Source organism: Polypterus senegalus, chromosome 15 (genome assembly GCF_016835505.1).
Source record: "Polypterus senegalus isolate Bchr_013 chromosome 15, ASM1683550v1, whole genome shotgun sequence".
NCBI lineage: Eukaryota > Metazoa > Chordata > Cladistia > Polypteriformes > Polypteridae > Polypterus > Polypterus senegalus.
Genome location: NC_053168.1, coordinates 37,434,312 through 37,461,747, shown reverse-complemented (window position 1 = coordinate 37,461,747; position 27,436 = coordinate 37,434,312). Strand labels below are relative to the sequence as shown.

General features: G+C 36.6%; 1 protein-coding gene across 5 annotated transcripts in view; it reads right to left on the bottom strand.

Moving 5' to 3' along the window:
* elmo1 (engulfment and cell motility 1 (ced-12 homolog, C. elegans)) overlaps positions 1-27,436 on the bottom strand; it is a 530,141-nt gene that overhangs the window by 2,842 nt on the left and 499,863 nt on the right. For all 5 annotated transcript variants that reach the window (XM_039737602.1, XM_039737605.1, XM_039737604.1 and 2 more), the window contains 2 exons: positions 19,348-19,430; positions 7,794-7,871 (listed from right to left, as the gene is read on the bottom strand). In XM_039737602.1, the coding sequence (XP_039593536.1) occupies positions 7,794-7,871; positions 19,348-19,430 (161 nt within the window). The remainder of the gene's footprint in view (positions 1-7,793; positions 7,872-19,347; positions 19,431-27,436) is intronic.

Below are 27,436 nucleotides of genomic sequence, written 5' to 3'. Positions count from 1 at the left end.
GAACAAATTTGCAAATCTTTCTGAAAACAGGCTTCCTTTTTTGTTATTATGGTTTATTTAGTGTAAATTGATGGGCACAAATGTCAAATTATTCCATTGAAAACACAATCTGAAGGGTTCTGAATTCTTTCAGAACAAACTGAAGTGCACAGGTACTGGTTTAAAAAAACAATAGTAGCGGTCACTCTCCCACTCTAGAAGACCACTGGCTTACTGTTTAGTTTCTGCAGACATTTTGCTTTTCTATAAATATTTCCACATTCATTCAGTTTTATATTTTGGGCTGACCTTCAATAACAGAAATTCCTGTACTCATCCATAACTTACAAAGAGACAAATCTGTGTGCTTATCAGGAATGACAGCATCCCATTCTGTCCCACTAACTTGTCACTGATATCTGATGGAAGCTTGCTTGACTGGCATTTACTTGTAACTAACATATCAGCTAAATAAAAATGACCTCCACAACAGAATGTAAGCTGACATTTTAAAGTCATGGACACAAGCCTATAGCGAAACTTCAAAGCATGAAGAAAGACCTCGTAATGGCTAGTAGGGAGAATCCATTTCAAACTGATCACAAGAATTTCACAGGACAGGCTTCATTTTAGAAAGAAGCATAGCAGTGAACAGATAAGAACAAGTGGATGGGTTGTGACACAAACTGCAAAAGCTGTGTCATGGTTATTAGATATTAGACTGAAAGGGCCTCCAGGACAAAAATTAATTTTATACTCAAAAATCTTTTCATTTTCACGTGTTCAGAGAAACCATTAAGTACAGATACTTAAAAAAAAAAAAGTACATTTAATGGACAGAGTGTTTCACAATATGAATTATTACCTTCCTCAACATAATCTATAAGTTAAAGCAATAAGAATTTATAGGAAAATGGACTTTCAGCATGTGGCAGTTGGAAGCCAAAGTGTGAACAATTTATATGAACATGGGAGGCTTAATGACACTGGGACTTGAGCTGAATAAAAATCTGCGAATAGTGTGCTTCAAGTAACAGCACCACCATCATCATCGCAACTAACACCGGGCTTCACTGCTGTCTGATGAATATATTCAACAGGTGACAGGAGTGAATTTCCTGATTATGTAATAAAAACAGTTAAATCACAACTAAACATTTTTTATTGAAAAGTGAAAGGTTTCAGTCTTGACTCATCCTTCCCAGGAATGTTGCTCCAGCATGCCTGAAGATTGTCCAGAATGTGGAGACTCATCTCTCATCCATACTAACACACATCTCCAACAAAAAAACAGGAAAGGATGCACACAACAAACGTTTTAAAAGTTTACACTTAAAAACCACTCAACAAGTTTACAAACGCCAACACCAACAACTGGGCAAGAACTTTGAAACTCAGAAATAAAGATGTCCTTTTTTCCTTGAGGTGTTAAGCTGCCTGTTCTCTGTCTGAAGAGCTACATTTTGACCTTTCTCAGCGTCCATGCAAGGTAGCTGGCAAGCACAGACGTTGACATGGCTGTGAGTGGCACCGGCTGGGTTCAGCTCTTGTATACAGTGGTACTTGAAAGTTTGTGAACCCTTTAGAATTTTCTATATTTCTGCATAAATATGACCTAAAACATCATCAGATTTTCACTCAAGTCCTAAAAGTAGATAAAGAGAAACCAGTTAAACAAATGAGACAAAAATATTATACTTGGGCATTTATTAAGGAAAATGATCAAATATTACATATTTGTGAGAGGCAAAAGTATGTGAACCTTTGCTTTCAGTATCTGGTGTGACCCCCCTTTGCAGCAAAAACTGCAACTAAACGTTTCCGGTAACTTTTGATCATTCCTGCACACCGGCTTGGAGGAATTTTAGCCCATTCCTCCGTACAGAACAGCTTCAACTCTGGGATGTTGGTGGGTTTCCTCACATTAACTGCTCGCTTCAGGTCCTTCCACAACATTTCGATTGGATTAAGGTCAGGACTTTGACTTGGCCATTTCAAAACATTAACTTTATTCTTCTTTAACTATTCTTTAGTAGAACGACTTGTGAAATTAGGGTCGTTGTCCTGCTGCATAACCCACCTTCTCTTGAGACTCAGTTCATGGACAGATGTCCTGACATTTTCCTTTAGAATTCTCTGATATAATATAGAATTCATTGTTCCATCAATGAAGGCAAGCAGTCCTGGTCCAGATGCAACAAACCAGGCCCAAACCATGAAACTACCACCACCATGTTTCACAGATGGGATAAGGTTCTTATGCTGGAATGCAGTGTTTTCCTTTCTCCAAACATAACGCTTTTCATTTAAACCAAAAAGTTCAATTTTAGTCTCATCCGTACACAGAACATTCTTTCAATAGCCTTCTGGTTTGTCCACGTGATCTTTAGCAAACTGCAGAGCAGCAATGTTGTCTTTGGAGAGCAGTGGCTTTCTCCTTGCAACCCTGCCATGCACACCATTGTTGTTCAGTGTTCTCCTGATGGTGGACTCATGAAAGTGAACATTAGCCAATGTGAGAGAGGCCTTCAGTTGCTTAGAAGTTACCCTGGGGTCCTTTGTGACCTTGCCGACTATTACACGCCTTGCTCTTGGAGTGATCTTTGTTGGTCGACCACTCTTGGGGAGGGTAACAATGGTCTTTAATTTTCTCCATTTGTACACAATCTGTCAGACTGTGGATTGGTGGAGTCCAAACTCTTTAGAGATGGTTTTGTAACCTTTTCCAGCCTGATGAGCATCAACAACTCTTTTTCTGAGGTCCTCAGAAATCACCTTTGTTCGTGCCATGATGCACTTCCACAGATGTGTGTTGTGAAGAGCAGACTTTGATAGATCCCTGTTCTTTGAATAACACAGGGTGCCCACTCACACCTGATTGTCATCCCATTGATTGAAAAGACCTGACTCAAATTTCACCTTCAAACTAACTGCTAATCCTCGAGGTTCTTAATCCAATCGAAATGTTGTGGAAGGACCTGAAGCGAGCAGTTAATGTGCGGAAACCCACCAACATCCCAGAGTTGAAGCTGTTCTGTACGGAGGAATGGGCTAAAATTCCTCCAAGCCGGTGTGCAGGAATGATCAAAAGTTACCGGAAACGTTTAGTTGCATTTTTTGCTGCAAAGGGGGGTCTCACACCAGATACTGAAAGCAAAGGTTCACATACTTTTGCCTCTCACAAATATGTAATATTCGATCATTTTCCTTAATAAATAAATGCCCAAGTATAATATTTTTGTCTCATTTGATTAACTGGTTTCTCTTTATCTACTTTTAGGACTTGAGTGAAAATCTGATGATATTTTTTCATATTTATGCAGAAATATAGAAAATTCTAAAGGGTTCACAAACTTTCAAGCACCACTGTATTCTTAAGAGAAGCGATATGACTGATTGGCCCATTGGATGCAGTAGCCTGGGCTCCATATGGAGTCTGCATGCTGTGCTAAAGCCTTTGCGGGGTCTCCTTCCACTTCCAACCAAAGATGTGCAGGCTGGTGATTCCAAGTTAGCTACGAGTGAATACTGGCTTTTGTACGAGTGAAACAGATGATGGAATGGTGTCCAATCCAGGGCTGCTGGGATAGATTCTGACCACTGAATTAGAATATTAGAACACTCTGGACGAGAACAGGCAATTCAGCTCAACAAAGCTCGCGAGTCCTATCCAATTATTTCTTCCAAAAAAAGTCGAGTTTTTAAAGTCCCTAACATCTTACTGTCTACCACACTACTTGGTAGCTGAACTAAACAGATTTGAGAATGTTGTGTTACTTAAACACAGTGAACTGAAGTACAACTAGCAAGGCACTGTGCACACAGGCATTCGGGAGGCAACATGCGTACATGTTACTGTACTGGATAATTAATTACCTGTCCTCTACTTTACACCTGACTCGGGTTTTTTAAGAAGCAGTCAGGCCTTCTGAAGTGGAGCGGATATAAAGGCCTAATCTGTCGAATAAGGAATGCCTGGTTACCCTTCTTTAGTGTGTCCCAGACAAATCTGAAGTATTGTATGCATGCTTTGTGCTGCCGATTGTCGCTTTCCTTGAAATTCATCCCACTTTCTTTGCAAATAAGACACACTGTTACTTCCTTCACTTTAATAAAAAATGATTTACTCTTGTAATTGTCTGTAATAAATTTTTACAGTGTTGTGTTCACTGCTGTCTATGATTATAACTCTATGATTATAACTTATGTCAGGCAACTTGGGTTACAAACACTTTTGAGATTAGAACCATGGACATTGATTCCTAGTCTATTAGTGAGGAAATTACTTTGTATTCTTGGCATAAAAACAAACAAAAAAAAACAATCTACAGCACAGAGCATTTTCTAGATGGCGGCCCAAGTTTAGAACCTGTGCCATGACAGCTTCACTCTTATGGTACAGGCCACAGTTAATCACATTTTTATTGAGCCTGTCTGGCATAAATCTGGCATGAATATTAACCACAGCAGTCAAACTAATGACACCAATTAACTTTTTAGTTGGACCATCTTCACTACAGGACAGACATTTTTCATAACAAATGAAAGGAGCTGTCAAGTTTAGGGTTTCATTTCTCAAAATGTGATCTGCAAGATGTCAGTCACAAAATGTTCAACATGTGCTTACCCATCGCTAATCTTAAGACATGCCAACTGCTTGTTCACATAAAGCCCTTGTTTATTTGTTCCTGTTTAAATTTTTATGTACCATAAGCCTGTTGTATTCTACTTACTTTGAGCACAGAGACGAGAAACAGTGACAGCATACAAAATTGACATAATTCTTGCATAATTTTTATTTTACTGAATTGAAGCTGCTACCCAATTTCAGATCTCCTTTTTAAAATGTTTCGTTATGGCCGTATCGAGTACCTAACAACAATCAGAGGGACTCGGTGCTGCTAATTCTTGCCATTTCTTTTCCCCTATTCAGCTGTGGTGAACATAATTGCTCCGTCTCTCTCCTCAAGCACACTGTCCACTACGTGTTCTCGAGCTCCAGTCTGACAATGACCCCTGAACTATTTGTGCCACCTACTTAAAAATACTCAGTGACTTCCCTATGGGGTGCCCCACCCCTACCAATCATTACAAGAAGCTGGGCAACCTCTGCGGAAGGATCAACCCTGAATGTCAGTACGGCTGTAGGCACCCCATCCAACCCAGTCTGCATTACCTGTTATATTTTGCATTATTCTCCTGAAGGTTTTGCCCAGTAAAAGATAATGTATTGGAGTCATGTCCAGTCTTACCCTACAGTATACCATCTCATCTGTTATTTCACCTACCTACTATGGTTTGTGTTATAATCTATTATATTTGTACAAGTGCTCCATTATTCTGTTATCAAACTTTTTGTAATACGCATCAAAAAGAGGAATTGTACAATAACACAAAACTTTCACTTTAGCCCCCCATCACATGGACATATGTAATTAAATACGAAAACTGAGCTGCTGCCTGATCGCCCCACTCCTAAATGAACCTATAAAACAATTGGTATGAAGCATTACATCCAGCATTCTTACAGAATGTAACAGCCTTTACTTACATTTTATTCTACTCCTTCCTGTTTGGCTACTGTAAGAGAAATCTTTTATGTAACACTTTAGCATCTTGGACTCTTAGGCTCACAAGGTCCTTTAACCACCTTAAATAAGGTATTATTGTTCTAAATGTACAGTTGTGCTAAACTTATCATTGAAAAAGTGGCAAAAGGATTGCCATATAACAACAGTGCTTTAAACAGGCTTTTGTCTGTCTGCTTTGAGGTATGCTGGCACTTCTGTGGAATTCAGCCTCCGACTTCGAGTCGAAGCACCACAAATAAATCAAGTAAGTAAGCTTTAGATTGGCCTACTCTACCTTTTAGAGCTTGTATTGACCTAGGATTTCTATGTTGTTGGGTTTTTGTAAAATGTGTCCGATAAAGCAATTGTTTAACAAAGAAATTCTAGCATAAAAGCGAGATACAACAAGAGAACACAGAATCTTGTGTTATGCTCCTAAGGCATCTCAGACAAAAAAAATCTTTTACATGTATATTGCTGGAGTCTGAAGAGCCTTTGCTAAATGAGAGTGGTGCTAAAGCAGGGATTGGGGCTTTCCCTGACAGCTCTTGTTTATTTCTTGTGATTGCTCCCTTTCTCTTGGCACTTCATGAAATTCGCAGTTTCTTTCCTATTTACCCACTTTCACTCCTGCATTGGATATTATCTTATATCCACAAGCAGACTCATCAGGCAAAGATTTAGAAAAGATCTCAAGTTTGACTTATACAGCTACATGTAATGTTACATAATGCATGTCCCTTTAAGCAAGTTCAGAGCACTTCACACATTTTCAAATGTAAAACACTCAAAAAAATAACAGAATGGCATGTAGTAAATATATACAAATACAGTAGTACCTTGGTATACGTCTGCTTTGGAATAAGTCCAACTTGGTATACGTCCTGTTTGGACACGAAAAATTTTGCTTGGTATACGACCTTTGTTTGGAATACGACTCGCGTGCTAACCTTGTTTACCTCTCTCGAGACAAAGCCACGACTGCCCACGAGCGTTAGTGCGCCAGTTACTAGCATTCAGTGAAAAACCCGCGCTATAACTCTCTCTGAACTTTCACGTGTGTGATATAGCGGGTCCACAGCTCCTGTCAAAGTCCAGCTTTAAAATAAATAATCACCGCTCGCAGCTTGGTGAGGGGGCGTGGTGGTTATGTGGCTGAAAGTTGTCAGGGCGATTCGCAATGTGGGCGTTTCTCACCAAAGTGCACTTGTGAGAGGACCATCCGTATTCATGATTGTTCCTGGGGCTGCTTATCTTGATAAACAGAAGCACGAGTTGGCTTGAAGGGGAGTAAAAAGAAAGAAGCAAGGGGGGCCGCCAGGTAAAAAGGCACCGGGCTTCTTCTTGTTTTTTTTTTTTTTGTTTTTTTTAAAGAATGCTTCCTGCTCTATTTTAACCGTTGTTTTAAGAAGACTTTTTTCTATTGTTTTTAACCTCCATGTTTCACTTCTGATTTTATGGATTATTTATTGGAACTTTGGAGGCTGCACTTTAATTTGAACACCTTGTTTTGTTAATTGTTTTAATAAAAGCACTTTGCACTTTTTCACTATCCCCTTGCTTTACCAATGAGGTTAGCAGTGAGGCACATTACCGACGGTGTAGGGTTCAAGGGCTCCCTGGCAGCAGATGGGAGCATACAGCAAACCTGCAACGTCACAACGTGATTTTGTGTTTTCTTCATGTAAATTTGAATTGATTGTTGAAAAGTATGAAGGTGGCATGCATATCCGGGGACATGGCTGTTGCATACCGTTTGCCGAGAATGACGGTATCTACGATTGTGAAAAACAAAGCTGTTATTAAAAAGTAAAGTGAGGTAAAATTTTCATTTATTTCATCTAATTGCTTTTGTATTTATGTATTTTAGTATTAAGCAGTGCTTAAATTATTTTATACAACCCCATCAATGTATAATATGCCAATAGCAATAGGATTTTTTTCATGGAACGGATTAATCATTTTCCCATTATTTCTTATGGGAAAAATTTGTTCGGTATAAGTGAAAGGGTCTGGAACGAATTAAGGACGTATACCAAGGTTCCACTGTATGCATAATGTTACCAATATATATATATATATATATATATATATATACACAGTGTATATGTATATATATATAGAGAGAGAGAGAGAGAGAGAGAGAGAGAGAGAGAGTATTTTTGGCATCATATTTAATTAATAATGTTTTCTTAAAGTTAACATTGCCTTGAGTGACATTGACATCCTTAGTGATATACTTACTTCATTTTTGTCAGGGGCGATAAAGTTCAGGTATTCTTCTGAATCATACACAATTGAAAATGCGAGTTCCAGTACCTCCTGGAAGAAAAGCAATCCACAGACAATCAATTTATGCTTGTGTGAATTCAGCCTTTAACAAATTATCACAGAGGTTAAACCTCCACGCTACATTTATCTAAAAATCTTTCATTTTTCCACTAAGACCCTGCGTTTCTTCATATCAGGTGTATTATATCCAAGCCAGTTTAAGGGTATGGATGGTCCTTGGTAAAATCTTGCTATGAAGTCAAAGAAAACCAAGGCTACATTAGTGAACTGCTTAATTTTAGCACCATTAAAGCCTGTGGTAAGATTATGTCCTGTACAAGATTGATTTTTTTTATCTTTCCAATATGCTAAAAAGACAAATAGTGCTAATGTTTTGTTAGTTCACTGGTCCTTTCCACAGAAATTTGTTAAATATAAATGCAAAATTAGAAAATAAAACGGGTCCAATCTTTGTGTTGCTCATTCATATAAATCATACAGATACTTAGAGATAAAAAAGGAGGCAGGCTGTGTAGTCTGGGTGACCCTTATTTTAATTTAGGTCAGAGATGTCAGCCTCTGTTATTGAAGTCTTAACTTAGCTTATAATGAGGGGCTGTTTTGTGCCTTTAATTGATTCCTTCCTACATTTGGGCCATTGTTTGGTGGATGCAAAAATGTCAGTTTACATTTCTACTGAATCATTTTCTTATTATCATCTTATGATTCTGATTATTTTATTATGAATTTACAAAGCAGAATGACATGACCCATTTTTCACTACTTGACTAAATGTATACTAAAGTCTCGTTCAGATTAGGGGAAACAAACTGAATGTTCTGGGGGGTAAGATTTCTGTCCACACAAGCAGAACTGCTACTTACTGTTTATCAATAGAAACCTTCTCTCTAGAAGAGATTGAGCAATTTGAAATCAAATTTTCTAAATATCACACATTTATATTTGCTATTGTGACTTCAATGTATTATTGAACACAGCAGAAATCTCCTACTTTCCCCAGGATTTAATTGTTTACTTTCTCCTCTTGGTATTCTGATTCCCCACCACAGCTCAAAGATGTCCATGTTAAGCAGACCTATGTGAGTAAGTGTGTCAAATGCCAAGAGTTGCTTCTGTGTTGGGCTGGTGTCTCATCCATTGTTAGGTCCTGCCTCATTTGTGATGCTGCTGGGGGTGGCCTCTGTAAAGTGGCTTCAGCAGAAAAAGGATGAATGGATAAACGAATGGTGTTAAAAGAAATGTCCAACAGTTAGGGCTACCAGATTCTCACTGAAAGAGGGGAACAGGGACTGCAGGTAGCACAGATTTACAGTGCTGTACACCTGCACGTTTACACCACTCATACAAAGAATAAAATGAAGCAACTATAAAAGCCATTCATATAATTAGGTACTTTATTACTTGCTTAATTTTACATAACTTTATGCACATGCTGGGGGCGTATTTTTACGTTACCATGCTATCTACAACAACTTTGGCACTGCTTGCAAGTATGATAACTTAATTATATTAGAAATCCCTAAACAGCTACTCAGATTATGTTTCACTTATGCCACTGAATGATATTTAAACACTTGCATAAATTGTGTCCGCCACAAATCCTGGCCTACCTGGCACACTTGCTCTTTTTGCCATCTTTATGTTTTTAGGTATTGATATGCTGAATAATATCTCTGTGTCCTCCACAGATAATAGAACGTACCTCAACAAGTTTAGAATATCAGTTTGCTGTTCTCAGAAGCAAATGCGTCTTTTTCAGAACCTTACATTCCCTCTGTGTATCTTCATTAAATGGGCTCAAATGAATAGTCGTACTGACAGATTAAGCAAGTTGTCTCAGATATCGCCTATGCGCCTTGATATTGCAGGTTACATTTTTTGGTTTTGCTTCATAAATACAGAATTTCAGATGGTTTTATATGATTGGTGTTTCTAATGCATTGAAGGATGTACGCTCCAAAGTGCTCTTTCTATGACTTCCATAGTACTGGGGTGTTGTACCTTGAGGCCATTATGAATGTAGAGAAAAGCCAAGCAAAATGACAACTTTTATTGGCTAACTAAAAAGATTACAATATGTAAGCTTTCGAGGCAACAACTGAAAGACAACACCCTTGTAACTTCTGTTTTTCACTAACCAACAGACAGACGGACCTACCTAAGAAGTGATAGCTTCCACCCCAAGCATATAAGGCACGCCATTATTTTCAGCCAAGCAATACGGTACATTCGTATTTGCTCAGACCCGACAGACTGGGATAAACAACTGCAGGAGCTCAGACAAGATTTCATCAGACAAGGTTACACCCCCAAAACAACAGACACTCAAATAAGAAGAGCTACTGCCATACCCAGTGACATCCTTCTGGAATATAAAAACAAAGACAACAAGAACCGCATCCCCCTTGTTGTCACCTACAACCCACATCTTGAAACACTTCGAAAAATTATAAAATAACTTCAGCCAATGATAAACAATGACCAAACACTGAAAAATATATTTCCTGAACCTCCCCTCCTGGCATACAGACAACTAATTGTCAGAAGCTCCCTAAGTGAACCAACAGAAAATGGCACATCTCCCTGCCTACAGAAAAGATGTAAAACGTGTGCCCACATTTACAATACAGACGTATAGTTTTACCACACTGCCGACTTGAACATCACATAAAGGGATCATTTTCCTGCAGATCATCTAATGTGGTCTACCTAATTCTCTGCATGAAATGTCCTGACACTGCACTCTACTGTATGTGAAAGAAACTGGACAAACACTCCGCCAGAGAATGAATTTACACAGGTTCCACATTAAACGTGGCAACACAGATGTTCCTGTAGCGGCCCACTTCAACAGCCATGGACTCTGTGAGAGGGACTTTAAAGTCACAGTCCTTATGGGCAACTTCAGAACACAGCAAGAGAGAAAAGAATGGGAAGTTAAACTCGTGCTAAAACTGAACACATTGCAACATGGTTTGAATACAGACAAGAGTTTTATGGCCAGGTATGAGGATTGTTTGCATCTCTCAGACTGACACAGACAAGCTGACTACAGATCCATATTGTATTGAAAAACTCATTACAAACTTCAAAAGACTTTGTTAGACAGTTATCTTATCAAAAGATCTTGACCATACATTATTCTTCTCTCTCTTGTTAAATTAACCCCAGCCTGAATGAATCTATTAATTTTTTACAGTTAAGATTTCTCATTTAAAGATTTACCAATGTTGTTTCTTGTCCTAGATTATATATAAATACAAGGAACTCCAGTTTCTGTATTACATCTATCCTGAAGAAGGGGCCTGAGTTTCCTTGAAAGCTTGCATATTCTAATCTTTTTAGTTAGCCAATAAAAGGTGTCATTTTACTTGGTTTTTCTCTATGACTTCCATACTAACAAATGAGACATGTTTACAATATGGGACAAATGAGGATTTAAAAAAACAAACAAACCGGGACACTAAAATTGAGAAAGAAATATGTAACTTTCCTGGAAAATACAGGATGTCTGGTAATTCTCCCAACAGTGTATACATTATGTATGGGAACTGATTAGAGAAGTACCCATCTGTACTGTATATAGCCATCTCTACATCACACAGCATGCATGCCTTGTTGACAAATGTAGAAAAGTTATCTTATTTTTCTGTAGAAGATGGAAATGTTGATAACAGGCTCTTTAATGCATCTCAAACACGATAATTACGCATAGTCATTAAAAGCTGAGGTGATTATTCTTGAAACAAAACCTGTATGATCCATCATTCAAAAAGCAAGCTGAAAATAAAACAAAGGAAAAAAATCTGGTGTTATGCAATATAGAGTTTAAGAAAATATGACTTGAGGGTGTGATAGGGGTTAGGGAGTCTTGGATTTTATAAGAGAGTCATCATTGACAATTTTAAATTAGATGTGCATGCAGGAGTCTTTACAACTAAAGCACCACAAGAAAATTGACATCCCCATTTCTAAAAACGAATACATTTGCTTGTAGACGGCTTAAGGAGGTAGGGCAACAACATCTTAGAATCTGTCACTTTCACTCATGCAAACGTCAGTGCTGCTCATTGGCATTTTCAAAACGAAGACTCCTGATTATATAAGTGACTTTTACAGAAGCACAAGCCTTAAAAAAGGGACTTTGCCAAATTTAAAAATGCTTTTCAATAACCTTGCTAGGGGCTGAAACCCTCAGGTTGAGTACCCTATAAAACAAATATGTTAAAACTGTTTGGAAAAGAGAAAAAAAAATAAAACAATAAATAGACCCTACCCTGTCTTGAAGAATTTATTCCCATGATAGGTCTTAGCACTCACAGAATTTGTACATCGCACTGTGTAGAATGTATTTTGTACTGAGACAGAAATATTTTTGTGGATATTTTTACATGTTTAATATCTAACTGTATTCAGTCTCTACCATGACATACTCTTTAATATTTAAGCTGCAGGTTCAGATAGTCAGGAAATGTCACTGAATGAATACTGATGGAATAACTGAGCAATTTTTTTAATAGAAATTCAGCATCTCTATATACTGTATAATCTTCATTTGGATCTTGATCTTTGTTTGTCCACGAATGAATTAGAAGAAGCAGCACTAGATGGCAGTAGAGAGACAGCTAAAACATAGGCATTGCACTACGAATCTCCTCCAGGCTTATACTACTGAAGACTGTGGTACTCCAGCCACACCTCAAAACACAGACATTCAAACTAAAAAAATTGTTGTGCTTTAAATTCACTAAAGAGATCTTCATTTAGATCTTGATCTTTGTTTGTCCGCGAATTCCACGCATGCGTAGACCACCTTCCATTTTAGTACGTTGTTGTTACTCACGGATGTCAACAATGTACCGGAATAACAAAAAGGGGGGTGGACAGTGTTATGCTGGTTAGCTCCTGAGGCCTGGTTAGAGAATGAGATTGCCGAAGATAAAAGGTACGTGCCTACGTAACATATGAATGAAAGAAAGACAGTGGGTAAAATGAATGACAACGTAACAGCACGTTCCGGAAATTATTATTGTTACGTTGTAGCCGTCAAGTGCTGCGTGTCTCACAGTTGTACCGTGGCTTGCTCACATGTCAGTGAAGTGATCCCTATTTATGCTTTAAAAAGCCTGGATACCTATGTGTCCCCCTTTTATAACCATTGCTCCGTGTATATTGCCTTACTCTTTGGATTGCCACAAAGCAACCTGTGAGATTGGAGAAAGGTTGAGAAGACATCGTGAGAGGAAACAATAGCGTCGTGAAAACAAGACGGACTGTGAACGGACAGAAGCAGAAATGCTCCTACACCACCACATAATTACTATTCGGACAGTGATTCCGAGTAGGCCGTTCCTATTGAATCAATGTCCAAAGGTTTTCTTTTGTAATTTTGTTTCCCTTATAAAAAATCATAATGCTGTGCGACGAAGGGCCCAGTTCACGACTGGCAGTCGCGTTTAAACAGGGAGCCCTTCACAGACAACTTTAACACGCAACGCAGTTGGGCGCACATAGCTAGTTAAAAATACATTTACAAAAAATGTAGAAAATCTTGACAAGGAAGTATAATAGTAACACATATAAAAGTTGTGCATCCACTAGGGTTTAGTATGATATAAGGCAGCAGGACGTAAAAGCAAAAGCAATAATCGTGTATGACAAATCACCTATATAAATAAAATTATAATACTCTCATTCTGTTTTTGTGAATTTTTGGGCTTATTTTATGTTAAGTATCAATTTTGGACACTAAGGACCTCATTTAGCCCTCAGATCATATCTTGTATGTTGGTTATTCTGTTTATTTGCCAATTGCACAAAAGAATTGATTTTCACAAAATTTTCCAGTTAGGCTGGCATTGGTCCAATATAAACTATAGGCTATATGGCGTTTCTTGTAATGGAGGGGCAACCCAAAAAGTGGGCATTATTAAAAAAAACGGTAACCAGGGTACATGGCATTTCAAAAGTTTAATTGGAAACAGTGGTTATAATGGGAGTGGGACAAAATGGCAGAGTCAGAGTTCATACAATTTTATATGCATATTAAGTTCTTAAAAATTAAAATCTAGACTTTAAAGCCTTTTAAAAATTCCACCAAGCAGGGGATGACGCAAAATGAAAACCTTGTTATAAGCTGACTTTAAGGAGTCTTGCATATGGTTTAGTTATCATAGAAAAAAAGAACAAATTCTTGACTAGAGAGGCCAGAGAAATCAACAGTTATCACAGAGGTAGTTTAGAAGACAGATGGGACACTTGCATTTCAGACAGCAGTGACAAAAGGGTCAGCATTTAGCATATTGACTGTGACAAAAAGTAAATTTATTCCAGACGTCATTGTAAAATCAAGGTGTTATTTTAACTGCCTAACTAAATGCATTTTGTTGCTGAGGAAAACTCACCACATAACTTTATTTGAAGTTTCTTGCTATTGGTATATGGGAGGTGACGGTCAACATGTTAAAAAACATGTTAAAAAAATAAAAGTATTTTTTTTCTTACCATGATCCAATCTGAGCAGCTATAAAAATGCTATATACATGTAAATGTAGAAATTATTACTGTATATAAACTAGGGGGCTTTGCCCCCTGCTCGCTTCGCTAGCAACGCCCTGTGCCTGTGCTACACGCTAGCCTCTTTGCAGTTCTGCCACTCGTGTATGGGGATGTGGGTGTACAATTTACTAACTACATTACAGCGAGTAATTAACCATATAAAAAAATAGTAAAACGTAATAATTTGAAAGTAAATTATGTTTCATATTGTGTTAGAGTTATTCATTGCAAAAGCAATTCTAACGGGAAACTGTTAACGTTTGAATAAGAATGGCATATCACGATCTCCTTTGTTGTCTAATGTTATCTGCGGGAGATGTACTACATTACCTTTCTTGGATACATCCTTCTTTCTACAGTAATTTGTGCAGGGGAAGACCGGAAGGTGTTAATGGTTGTAGATATTCTTTGTGATATTGTAAGTTGATGTTTTCATCTTCCCCGCGATCACCACCAACTGTTTCAGTATAGTCTATTAATACGCATTTAACCAATTTGCCGTTTCTCGGTGCTAGGATTGCCCGTTTACTCATTTTTACTGTTGATAACCCTTTGGGATGAAATTCTTAACTAAGATTTGGACATAATACGTGTTCTTTAATTGGGAATGTAAAGTGAGGAAAAAATTAAAATTTATAAGAGCTGAGAGTGCAGAAACTGTGTCTGTCAAAAGCATTCACACGAATGAGAGGTGACAGTACCGTGTGCGTGGTTGAAAATGGTTGAAAGGAGGGTGTGACTTGAAAATTCTCATGGCCAAAGTCTCTTCTCGGGGGATTTAAAAAAATCTTCCAAAAAGTCTTGTCTCAGGATTTTTTTATATGATAGAAAGATATATTTGGGCAATGAGACGTTTATAGTAATGATATAGAGGACTTTAATTTGTGCTGTAAGAAAAACGGCAAATATAATAAATGTTTCTTATTTCTCTTAACATATAACAGTGATGCGGTGGGCTGGTGCCCTGTCCAGGGTTTGTTTCCTGCCTTGCGCCCTGTGTTGGCTGGGATTGGCTCCAGCAGACCCCCGTGACCCTGTAGTTAGGATATAGCAGGTTGGATAATGGATGAATGAATGAATGAATATAACAGTGATCTTTTTATCTGAAATCAGTTTAAGTATGTAAAATTTAATACTTAATACGTAATAAAGGGAGTTTTTTTTCTTACTGTATTTGTTTTTGATCTTGAGAATGCATTTCTGAGTACCACAATACACAATAATACACAGCATTAATGTGACCAATTACAGTACGAATGTGATAAATATTTCATAAATCAATTAGCAATTAAATAAAGAAACACAACTACCATTTTACTATGCAAAAATGTTCTTCATATAAATAAAAAACAAAATCAACACTGTATTTCTACTTGATGTATAATTGGCGAGAGTCAGATGCCAGTGATTCCTCAGTGACACTCAGTATAGACTTGCGCATACCTCAGATCAAGACACCTGGCAACAGATGACTTCATCCTTGTGCCTGAGTCAGTATGTGTTGCTCAGGAGCTACAGAGCTAAATTCCAAATCATAAGATTTCAGATTCCAGTAGTGCGGATTGGTGAAATTCGTTAAAATATTTTTCATAGCGAAAATGCTGTGTTTGCAGATGAACTTGCTTGCCAAATAATGTCATGAAAAGTCGCCAGGCAGCCTGTCTAGATGAACTTTTTGTCCCAATGCCTCATAATGCTTTTTGAGAACAGTGTGACATCACAGAGCTGTAAAAGCAAATATTAGACAGGAGTAGCCACCCAAGTACATGATGTTGATCCTAATAGTGGGCTAAAAATAAGTAGAAAACTTGTGAATATATTTAAACACAAACATGAAGGAAACTAGAAATATGTTAGTGTATTTATGTCTTGATCATAATGTCTTTTTGTTACGGACTTTTGATATTAACTGGAGTGCTGTGCAGTTGATACAAACAGGTAGGAGTGAATAATCCAAATCCTTTGGTTTTGCACATATTTTGCAGAAATGAGAGTGAAGGACCCAAAGTGTTGGCAGGGGATGGTCTTGGCAGCAAAAAAGAGAGGCAAATGCTTGCTGTTGAAATTGGGTGCAAGCCTTAGTGAATTAAGGCTTCCTGTCTGCAAGAAATGTTACTGTTCAGATATTTAACTCTATTAAGTTTACCTTAGGGAGTCATGGTGGCACAGTGGTTGGCACTGTTGCCTCATAGCTCAGGTCACATTTTTGCGTCAATAATCTGTCTTGACATAATTGCCAGACATTTCCCTTAGCCATCTCGGACACTTAACAGATCACTGCACCATTATAATCCACTCAAAACTAGTTCAGTTACTCTTATCCCACCTGAACATTTCCCCAATTTCGCTAAACTTGAGTCAAAGCGAATTTAGTGGGGTCTGCTCATCACTAATCTCCAGTAACACACAGTGTGATCCTGAACAGGTTACCCAATACACATCTATTCTAGTTGTATAAACATTACACATGTACTGTAAGGCCTCTTTTTACATATGAAGAACGTGTAATTGCACTAAGATCCTCAGCAAAGAAACTGTACTGTTAACTTAATTTATTCTTACCTTATTTGATATATATTATAAAACAGCACCAAATTAGGAAAGAATTCAAATCAACATTTTCAAAAGCAAAATTTAAATAAGAAATAGTCTAATTGTACAGATTACCTAACTAAAGTGTATCAGAGCCAACAGACAATTACCTCAAGTACTACAGATAAAATTCATCTTAAAAGAGGTGTCAGCAATTCCCCAACAGTTAAGAACTGAATCTTCAAATTAACAAAAAAGCCTCTTTAATAGACATAAGCCGATGGGGAAATAAAGCAGACAACTCCCTCTTACAGTAATCAACTAGACTAGTGAGTAGGCCAACCTTGGGGGACCTCAGCTGTAGTGCATGTTTTCATAGAATTAGCAACATGGACAGGTACCCTAGGATATTTAACTTAACAGTTCCATGAAAAAGCTGTGTAAAGAAATCCATGGTTAGCATGTCCTTCAGATACAACTTCAATAAACAATTCAAACATATGATCCTTAGGATATTTGTTCCAATAATGCCCATCTTGATTCCCAGCCAGGAAAGCTTTGTGTTTTTAATGGTGACTGTCATTTGGTTTTAGATCTTTGGACCATAATAAACTTGTTTCTTGTTTTACAGAAAGCATTCATCAAATAAACCAGGATTAATTTAGAATTCATTTGCTTTTACCATCAGCCATACCACATGCAAAAAGTCCTCCACCTGAAGCTAAGCATGATCAGGCCAGGCCAGTACTTGGATGGGAGACCAATCAGGAAAAAGCTTGGGCTGCTGCTAGAAGTGTTGGTGAGGCCAGCTGGGGCAGCCTACCCTGTGGTCTGAATGTGGATGCCAATGCCCCAGTGCAGTGATGGGGACACTGTACTGTAAAAATGATGCCATTCTTTGGATGAGACATAAATCTGAGGTCCTGACTTCTCTGTGGTCATTAAATATCCCTGGACATCCTTCATGAAGGGCAGGATGTATCCCGATGTTCTGGCTAAATTATCTACCACTGCCTGGTCATTGTGGCCCCCTAATTATCCATTGTCTGTAACAGGCTCTCCCCCTCTCACATCACTTCATCACCTAACAGCTAACGTGTGGTGAGTGCAATGGCGCAAAATGGCTGCCGTCACATCATCCAAGAGGATGCTGCACATTAGTGTTGGTCGAAGTGGCTCCCCACTCACTGTATAAAGTGCTTTGAGTACCTTGAAAAGCTCTATATAAATTAATGAATTATTATTATTCATTTGCTTTTAATATAATTTCAAAGCAGCCTTAATAAGAAATCACAAAGCCAGATATTTATGAAAAAGGTTTAACCTTTGTATATGAAATAATTCTAATTGGTAATTCTTTGTCTTGGAAATTAATCTGTTGCACAACTTAAAATATTCTGCTTGTTACACTTAATAATTGTTATCACCAAGAACCCAGGAAAGCTTCAATTTGTATATTTCAAGTAATGTTTGATTTTAACACCTCTTTTCAAACAAACAAGCCCCTCTAGCACCTTCTTCAACATATTACAACAAAAACAAATTCATATGCTTGGTAGAACTGATTCGAGGAGACAGCATCAGCAGAGAGCCAAAGGCCAGATAAAGATTGCAGGAGAAGTTTTCTCAGAGATCTTCAGCAGTAAAACATACAGACCCGCACAGCACGATGGCATTAAATTAAATAATTCATTTACTTTGACTTTATAGTGAAGGCAATGTCCAAAACAATTCTACTTGTGCTTCATTCTCAGCTTTAGGTGTTAAGATAAAATCTGTCAATACCCCCCACCCCCCCAACCAGGCAAACCCTAAAAACCCCTACTGATCTTGGAAATTCTGTTTCACTCCTAAAGAGCACAACCTAGTGTGGGTCATGACAGACAGATAGCAAATACATCAGTAGTCTGTCAATATGAGACATGTACAATACTTCCTTTAGAATACTGAACACAAATGTTACAGAGTAGCATTTTTATGACATCATCATAAGTATTATTATTTATAAATTAGGGAGAAGATGCAGAATTTCTATTCAATTTGTTTATGTACTGTATAAGTTCACATGAAAAAGGTGAATACCTTAGTGAAACTGATTTAGAAGCAGGATAAATTACCATTTATAAAGTAACGAATAACTTTGAATTCTTTTTAATGTGGCTGTCCTCAAATGAATAGTGCTGACAAATATTGGTAGTAATTATCAATCTTGTTAGTAATCTAAATTAAAATAGGATACCATTAATAAGCTTAAAATGTATAGTACAAGCATAGAAAAAATTTAAATGCGGTGATGATATGCGGTAATGACTACTTAAAAATAAGAAATACTGCAAGAATGCTTATGAACAAATGAAACGCTGCAGCTGTGGGACCAAAAAAAAGTAAAACACAAATGAATGAAACACAACTATACCTTATTCTGCTTTAGGGCTCCTTTTTCCTTCATATGGGGGCACTCTTTTCCAGTTACAATTGACTTCATATCTGCCACTGGCACTGTTATAACAATAAAGAAATGTGTATGAAAAGTCCAGGCACATCAATCAATAAACCGTATCATTACTGCTGTCATGAAGTCATTACAAAGACCTTGTTTTACTTAGACCTTAGTATCCAGCAAAGGGCTACATCTAACATCTTTCATTATTTAGATACTTTACTAAACCATATATATGCCGTATTTTTACTTCAGGTTCTCATTTTAAAACAAATGTCTCACTGCAATTAAAAAACTAAAATCCAGCTCAAATTTGTAGTCATATGTTGGTAGTACAATGAAATCTTTATTTGCATGTCTCCCAAAACTAGATCCAGTAATACAATAAAAAGAACAGACAAAAAATGACAACATCATATACAGAATGCAAAATATACACAGGAAACAATCATGCACTTGTTTGTATGAGTGGCTGTTAGCAACTTTATTATCTGTGTATAAATACAGTCTCTGAATCTACTGGTGTGAGTGCTGACAGTCCAGTATCACTTCCTCGACAGGGGAGCAAAGTGATTATGTAGGATAGAAGAAGCCCTCAATAGTACCGTTTGTCTTTCTAAGACAGCATTTGATTTATACTTGTATGTTCTGAACAGAAGGCAGATGTGTTCCAGTAATATTCTGTACTGACTTCAACAATCTCTTTTTTATTTTAATATAATTTTTTATGATATTTTCAAAATGTGGATCATTACAATGGCATACTACTCCATCAAACAAATAATAACAACACAACCGACAATACCATTTACTTTAAAACCAATTCAGAGAAAACAAAAGAAAAAAGCAAAACAAGAACGAACCCCTGCCCAAAAGAAACAGAAAAATAAGAACAATTTGAGCAAAACAATTCCTTATGTAGCTTTTTCAATATAATAGAACAATTAATAGCACAATAGAGTCAATCACAGGCTGGGCATGCTTAATCTAAAATAATAATAATGAATTCGTACCATGTTTTAAAAATAGTTTTAGACATATCCTCTTAAAGAAAAAATGTTTTTTTTTCTAATTTAAGATAATACACAATATCACCTACCAACTGAGTTAAAAAGGTGTCTTGGGATTCTTCCACTTAAGCAAGATAAGCCAGCGTGCTAGTAGTGTGGTATAGGATATTACAATCAGTTTCTCCCTATGTAATTTAATGGCATCTGACAGTATACCAAATATTGATATTAATGGATTAGGAGTGATTGTGACAGCAAGGCTGCTCAAAGTGTAAGTAAAGACAACGTTAATATAGTGCATTCCCAAAACATTTGGATGTGGAAGCTAGATGGAAAAGCTCACAAGTTGACAATTTTAAATTTTTAAGACAAGTTTTAGACAATTTGAAATGAGGTAAATGTGACTGATTGAAGATTTCTATTTGAATTAGGAAATTCTTGGCACATATAGAACTAGAGGGTGTTGTGTGTACGGCTTGAGTTCTACTCCTGTTCTGAGGTGCTAATTGAAAGGTCTCGATCTCACTACTCCCCTAGAATCACTGAAGGGTCGATTCTTTTAAAATATTTTTGTAAATTATTGAAATGCTTTCTCAGCCTTCATCAAGACTAACCAGTAAAGCCTCTGGGAAAGATATGGGTTAGCGATGTAGAAAGTTGCGTAGGTTTCTTTTTGTATATAGAAAAAATAAGTAGCCGTAAGATTACATTTGGAATGTAGTTGTCCATAAGATGCCAGTACATTGTCTATATAAAAAAAACAACCTCTGTCATATTTTGCAGCCATGGGCAGAGCAGGAGCCATACCAGGAAGTTAAGCAGCTAATGAAAATGGACTCCACTTTGCATCTGTAGAAGCTGCTGAACACAGATAAAGTGATCTGGGCTTTTCTTGGAAGTTTAACAAAGCAATTGTGTTGGTCTGTGTTCTCACCTTTAGCTAGTACAGTATGTACTGTGGCCACTTCATTATGTGGGTAAAGCTACCCTGCTTCTTGAACTCCATGACCAGCTCCTTTGCTTTACTGGTAATAATGGAAAGAGTTGTCTTAGCACTGCTGTGACAGAAGGCAAATCTATTTTCTGTAAGTCATCCCATCACTGTTAGTGATCTAGCATGTAATGGTGGTGTCACCAACAATGGTAATTGCTCGAGTTAGAGCTGTGGGTCACCCAAGGTTATTTTAGTTCCTTTTTTAAAATAATTTTTTATTTTAATTCTGTTTTGACTTGTCAATTCATTTTCAGTTTCATTTTTAAAGCCTTGAAAATTTCTACTGTAGTTTTTATTTTTAGTGATGTACTTTGTCTCAGTTATTTTTATTTTGAAATAATCATTCCAGCTTATTTTTCATTTTAACTTAAAAAAGGGCCACTCAAAGAAGATTAAGAAATTCATGCTATACTTTCAGAAACTCTTAGATATGCCCATAAAAGACACCGTCATCCACTTTTTGCTCCTACTATGTAAAGTTATTTTATGAGCGATTAACAAAGTATGTCGCAATTGCGATGAAACAGTGTCTGTTCTCAAGGAAAAGACTGTTTTCATTTAAGCTTCAGATCAACAACTTGACAGTACATTATGAAGGAAAGTAATTCACACAACCAGTTACACTTTCCTGATTTAGCAAGCAGCTGTTCCAACACACTCTTGATCAACTGAATGCAGACCTGAATTAAAAGTAGAGATGCAGACATAAAGGAAAAGTTTGTCGGCCAATGGAAGCTGCTGTTTTACCTTGTTTAGTGTGGAAGCAAAATTAGACCTAGGAGTCACATACTTAAATTTAGGATAAAGTGCTTTGATATAATTTCCCTATTAACATATAGCATCCAACTTTGAAGTATAAAAGGGTTAATAAATGTCAAAAACCTGATCAAGCATATCAGGAAACCAGATAACGGTCAAGTGAACAACAAAGACAAGGATTTACCAGGAGAAGGTTGATGTTATACACCAAATGTATGATTAAGAGATAAGCAGATGTCCTGTAAACAATAAAACTGGACAGTTGTATCATATACAGTGATTTCAAGGGTAATATATCTAAACTAAGAGATATTAAAGAACAAGGATATAATGGAGAAAGACTTTTATTTAGGCTGGTTGCACTCTGTACTGAAGCACCTCATGTCTTTTAACCAATCGGAGTATAAAAAGTATGCACTGATTGACACTGTGTTTAAATTCAATAGTTTATAAAATGAACTTCCACCTTTTGTGTTTTGACCATTCTCATCATGCTGTAACAGACTGCTGTAAAGAATGCTTCCTCCTCAGCTTCACAGATAGACACAGACAGACAAGCTTTTCTCCTGCCTGATTACTGACTAAAAGATTTATCGGATTTGGCCTGTTAGAGGAAAAGTTTCTTTTTTTTAATTAATATATTTGATTTCTACCACCTTGATGACTTTGAGTTTCTTCAGCATGTCACAGTCCACAACCTATTTACAGACACCTTTGTAAAAGCAGTTCAAGTATATTTTTTTACTGGCCCAGTTCCTTCCCATTAAGTCAACTTTGCAAACCCAACCACTACATTAATTACATCAATTATTTATGTCAGTGTCATACTCCGATTGCTCATAAACAATACTTTCCACTTATGACCAATTCTTTGCAGACTGTCCATTTTCACGAAACACAATCTTGCTAGTTAGCTAACAACTGTTATGCTCATTTGGCTACAGTAGTGAAAAAAGATGGTAGGACTGTTACAATAGGCTATCAAAAATGTGTTTATTAAAAAAAAAAAAGAAAACATTTCCATTTTCTTCTATTTTAATTTTATTTCAGAGTAGGCAGCTTTAATTTCAGTTTAAGTTCAGTTTCAGTTTGTGTCTTTCACTCAGCTTTTAATTTAATTTTTAGTTTGATTAAAAAATTTCTTTTTTAGTTGTTCGAGCTATACTTTTCACTAATGATAAGCAACCCTGATTTAGCCAAGCACTCAAACTGTATGTTAGCAATGAGTAAAGCAGGGAGGCTTTGTACACTAAACTTTGGGAGTTCTATGTTGAAGGTTAGCATGAAGGACCTGATAATGCCAGTCCGCACTTGATGGGATTAACCAATTAGGAAGTCTATAATCAATTTGCAGAGGATAACCCTTAGCCCAAATTCTAGGAGCCTGGTGGTAGCTTTGAAAGCAAAACAGTGTTAAATGCTGAGCTGAACTCTATAAACAATAGATGGGCATAACAGTTTTCATTATCCAGGTGGGCCAAGATGATATGAAGTGTAAGGGAAACTGGACAAAGTCAAATCTCTAATAAAAAGTCTCTAATATTCTGCTTTAAGTGCCCCAGGACCAGTCTCTCACAGTGTTTCATTATAATGGGAGTTAGTACCACTGGTATGTACTATAATCTTTGAGAAAGTCCACTTTTATTTATTTTGGCATGGGACAAGTCACTGGTATGACTGACATAGTTTTGGATGAATCTGTTTAATTAAGCCACAGTTGTTTTTCCCTGGCTCAAAGTTAATATTCATTTTGTGCATTATTTTAATATTTTGTTATAGTTTATTTTGTTTATTATGTTATTAATCTTTTTGTTTTAATGTGTGAAATATTGTTTTGTTTTTTGGATTAATAATGTGGTCAGTTACGTTCCCTGTCCCCTAAAATGAAAGTTTCAACATGTGGGGCAACCATTGTGTACAGCTGGAAGACCTCCCTTAGCCTAGATAAGTCGAGCCAGAGGGTCAAGTCCTCCAGATTGACACAAGAGTTTTTGATATTAGGCTTTAACCTTTTTGTGCCAGTGTAAGTTAGAGCTTACATAATACTAGGATGAAAAATCATTTTTGAACAGTATATCTAAAGCCTGGGCCTAGATTTTGGAGGCTTGTTTTTTGTGAGGCCCTGAGATTTTGTGACTGTATTATACAACACAATCAGCCTGTTTACATTGGTTGGACACCCATCCAGACCCAAAGAAGAACCATGCTCAGGTTTATACTGTAGAATCAAATCAATACTGCTGTTTTTCCCTAGCCTCTTTCATCCATCACTGAACCATTTTTCTTGCCTATTCCTCCTTCTTCTGTCTCTGCTTATAAGCTAGCAAGAGTAATAAGAGGTGGTCTGACTGTCCAAGACGAGAGTGGGGAAGTGGGCAGTAAGTACTTTTTATTGGGGTGTAAAATTGATTTTAGGACACATGGCACGGTGATCATATTTAGGTCTATATTTTTTACAATGCTTAACTTTCTCAAAACATAAATTTATGCAAGTGTCTAAAGGATTAGAATTGATCTTCATTTTAACAATTATTTATTGCTGCTGCATTTTCAGCAAAATGTTGTTAGATACTCTGGAAATGAATTTACTGCTTAAGAGGATTGACATGCTGAAAAAGAAAATGAAAGATGTTTAGTATTTTCAATCATATTGATCCAAAAAATATTACATTGGCAGAACACCAAATATACAATTATCATTATCCCCACTGCAGTTACAGTCTATAGGTTCAAATGAGGATTTTTTTTTTTTTATAAAGACGTACATTATATACAGGATATTCTACTGACACTGGAGATCAAGAAGGGCTAAACCCTGGTTGGAAGTCCAGTCCATGGAAAAGAGCATTCACTCAAACAATGACAATAAAATATAGCACTGTAGTTAGCTTTAAATTTCAAGAAGATCAAACAGACACCATCAAGCAATGTTTTAAACAAACATTTGCATTTCTGGCAGCAGAACACCACTTGACTTGCTAAAATTCTTTTCTAAATGCAATGCAATATGTTTAGAGCTTATGCAAAACATTACATGACACCCTTATCACACAATCCCTACATGGAGTTTGGCAGTATTATGTTAAGCAGATACTTTAGAAAAGCAAAGAGATCTATATTTTTGAAGTCAGATGGAAAGACAATTGAGGATCAGTGGAGTAGGTTTAAAAATGTTTTATGTGGTAAAGAATTAAAGAGAACTCCTCAGTAAATAAAATGAAGTTGCAATGAAACAAACAGCTGTATAGTGTGTACAACTAACTCCATTGCTAACCGTAGGGCTCATGAGTGAATCAGAATAATGGTTAAAAAATAGAAATACTGCAGAAAATGCAAAAGATTACCCAAAGAGATTTTTTGAAGCATTTTAGCAGTAAAACAATGGTTAAGAGGGGATAAATTGTATTATGAACGATAGTGTTTTAAAATATATAGAATATAAATGAGCACATGCTCTAATTGTGTATTTTTCTGAAGTTTACACATGTGTAGAAATCAATAACATCCCATAAGAGACAGGTACTGAATTATTTGGAAAACTGTGGAAAGAGAAATGCTGCTTAAATTAAAAAGGCTAAAATAAAATAATTCTATGGGACCAGATAACATTCATGCTTAAGGTGGTTACGGAGTAAATATACAGTAAATATACTGTATAATTCAAATGTAGTGAATTATATACAAAGGTAAGCATAACCAGTTTCTCAAGTAAATTAATGGAAGCAATTATTAAAGAAAAGCTTGAACATCACATGGCAAGAAGAGGTGTTTAAATGAATAGTCCGGCATGGATTTAATTTGGGAAGATTAAATTTCACTAATATGCTGGAATTCTATGTGGAAGCAACAAAAGCATATGATAAGAGAGTGGCAGGTGACGTTTATCTGTATTTTTCAGAAAGTATTTTGTTATTTCAGTGCCTACATGTCTTAAAATGGAACATCTATCCGTCTAGGCCCTCCAAAATCAGTAACACTTAAAGAGAAAAGATTATCAGAAAAAATATTAATTAACCAATAACCAAAAATGTGCCATATGCTTGTGTGGCCCTATAGGACCAAGGTTCCCCACTATTGGTATAAACTAGTGTAAACCAGTTGAATAAATTTCTAACTGAATGCATTTGGATTTATGATTTTAGGATGAGTAATGCAACTATATTTACACAGGGTGGAATATAATAAAGTAAATCTTTTATGGCAAGGAGACCAATTTTAGTTTTAGCAGAGGCAAATGTGGTCTGGTGAAACTGCAGGAAGCGCCCATGCACATTTAAACATGTGAGAGACTTCTGAAACAATATGGTGTTGAGGGCTCAAAAATTGGCATAGTACTAGTCCTGTGAATGATGCACAGAAATCCAGCAACCCTTCTTTTGGTACTCCATAGGTTATCGTCAACACAGCAGATCATATGGAAAGCTGATGTGGTGATTATCACATCAGAAGGCTGCATCATGACAGTCACATTGGTGGTTACTCAGTGATTTCTGGGGTACTTTTTTGTGCACCACCATGTATTATACACAAATGCATACACATACACTATAAAAGAACTGGCTGATGGCATTGTGATTTATCCTAAACATTACAATGAAAAATCAGATACACTTAAAGTCTTGTTAATCTTGTTGACTTTCTGTTTGACAATAGTGAAACACGGCATTCTGAAAAGTACTGGTAATGTGCTTGATGTTTTCTACAAAGCCTTTCTGTCTGATAATGTTGTCTTGGAAATAAATGACTTGTAAAACAAGCATACTGCCTTATGTGTCTATTGCAACAGTATCACTTAACCTCTGAATTTTTTTAATGTCATCACATATAAAATGATACAGGATTTTCTCTTCAAGTTTTCTCCAGATGATTTAGGTAACAGGAGCATAATATAATGAGTAAAGAGTACATTAATGTATGTAAGCGGATTTACATTTTCTAATTAACAAAATGAAGCTCTATATTTGAATACATTCTTGTTTATCAGTATATGGTGAATATTGGTAAGGCATGCAAGTAAGGGTTTCACTGTATGTGACAATACTACTTCTTCTAACGTTCAATTTATTGATTTACTGCCTAAGGCCTCAACAAACTGATATTAAAAGCCAGCATAACATTAAATCCTTATGTAACTGATGTCTATTATAAGGGTTAATATCAGATTAAATTATCATACAGTATAACTGTGATTATCTTGCTCTGTACAGACTACTAAATATAATATTTATGATAAAAGTTACACTGCAAATAATGAACTAAGAGATTTTGAAAATAAAGGTACCGGTATTTCAGTTGTTAGTAT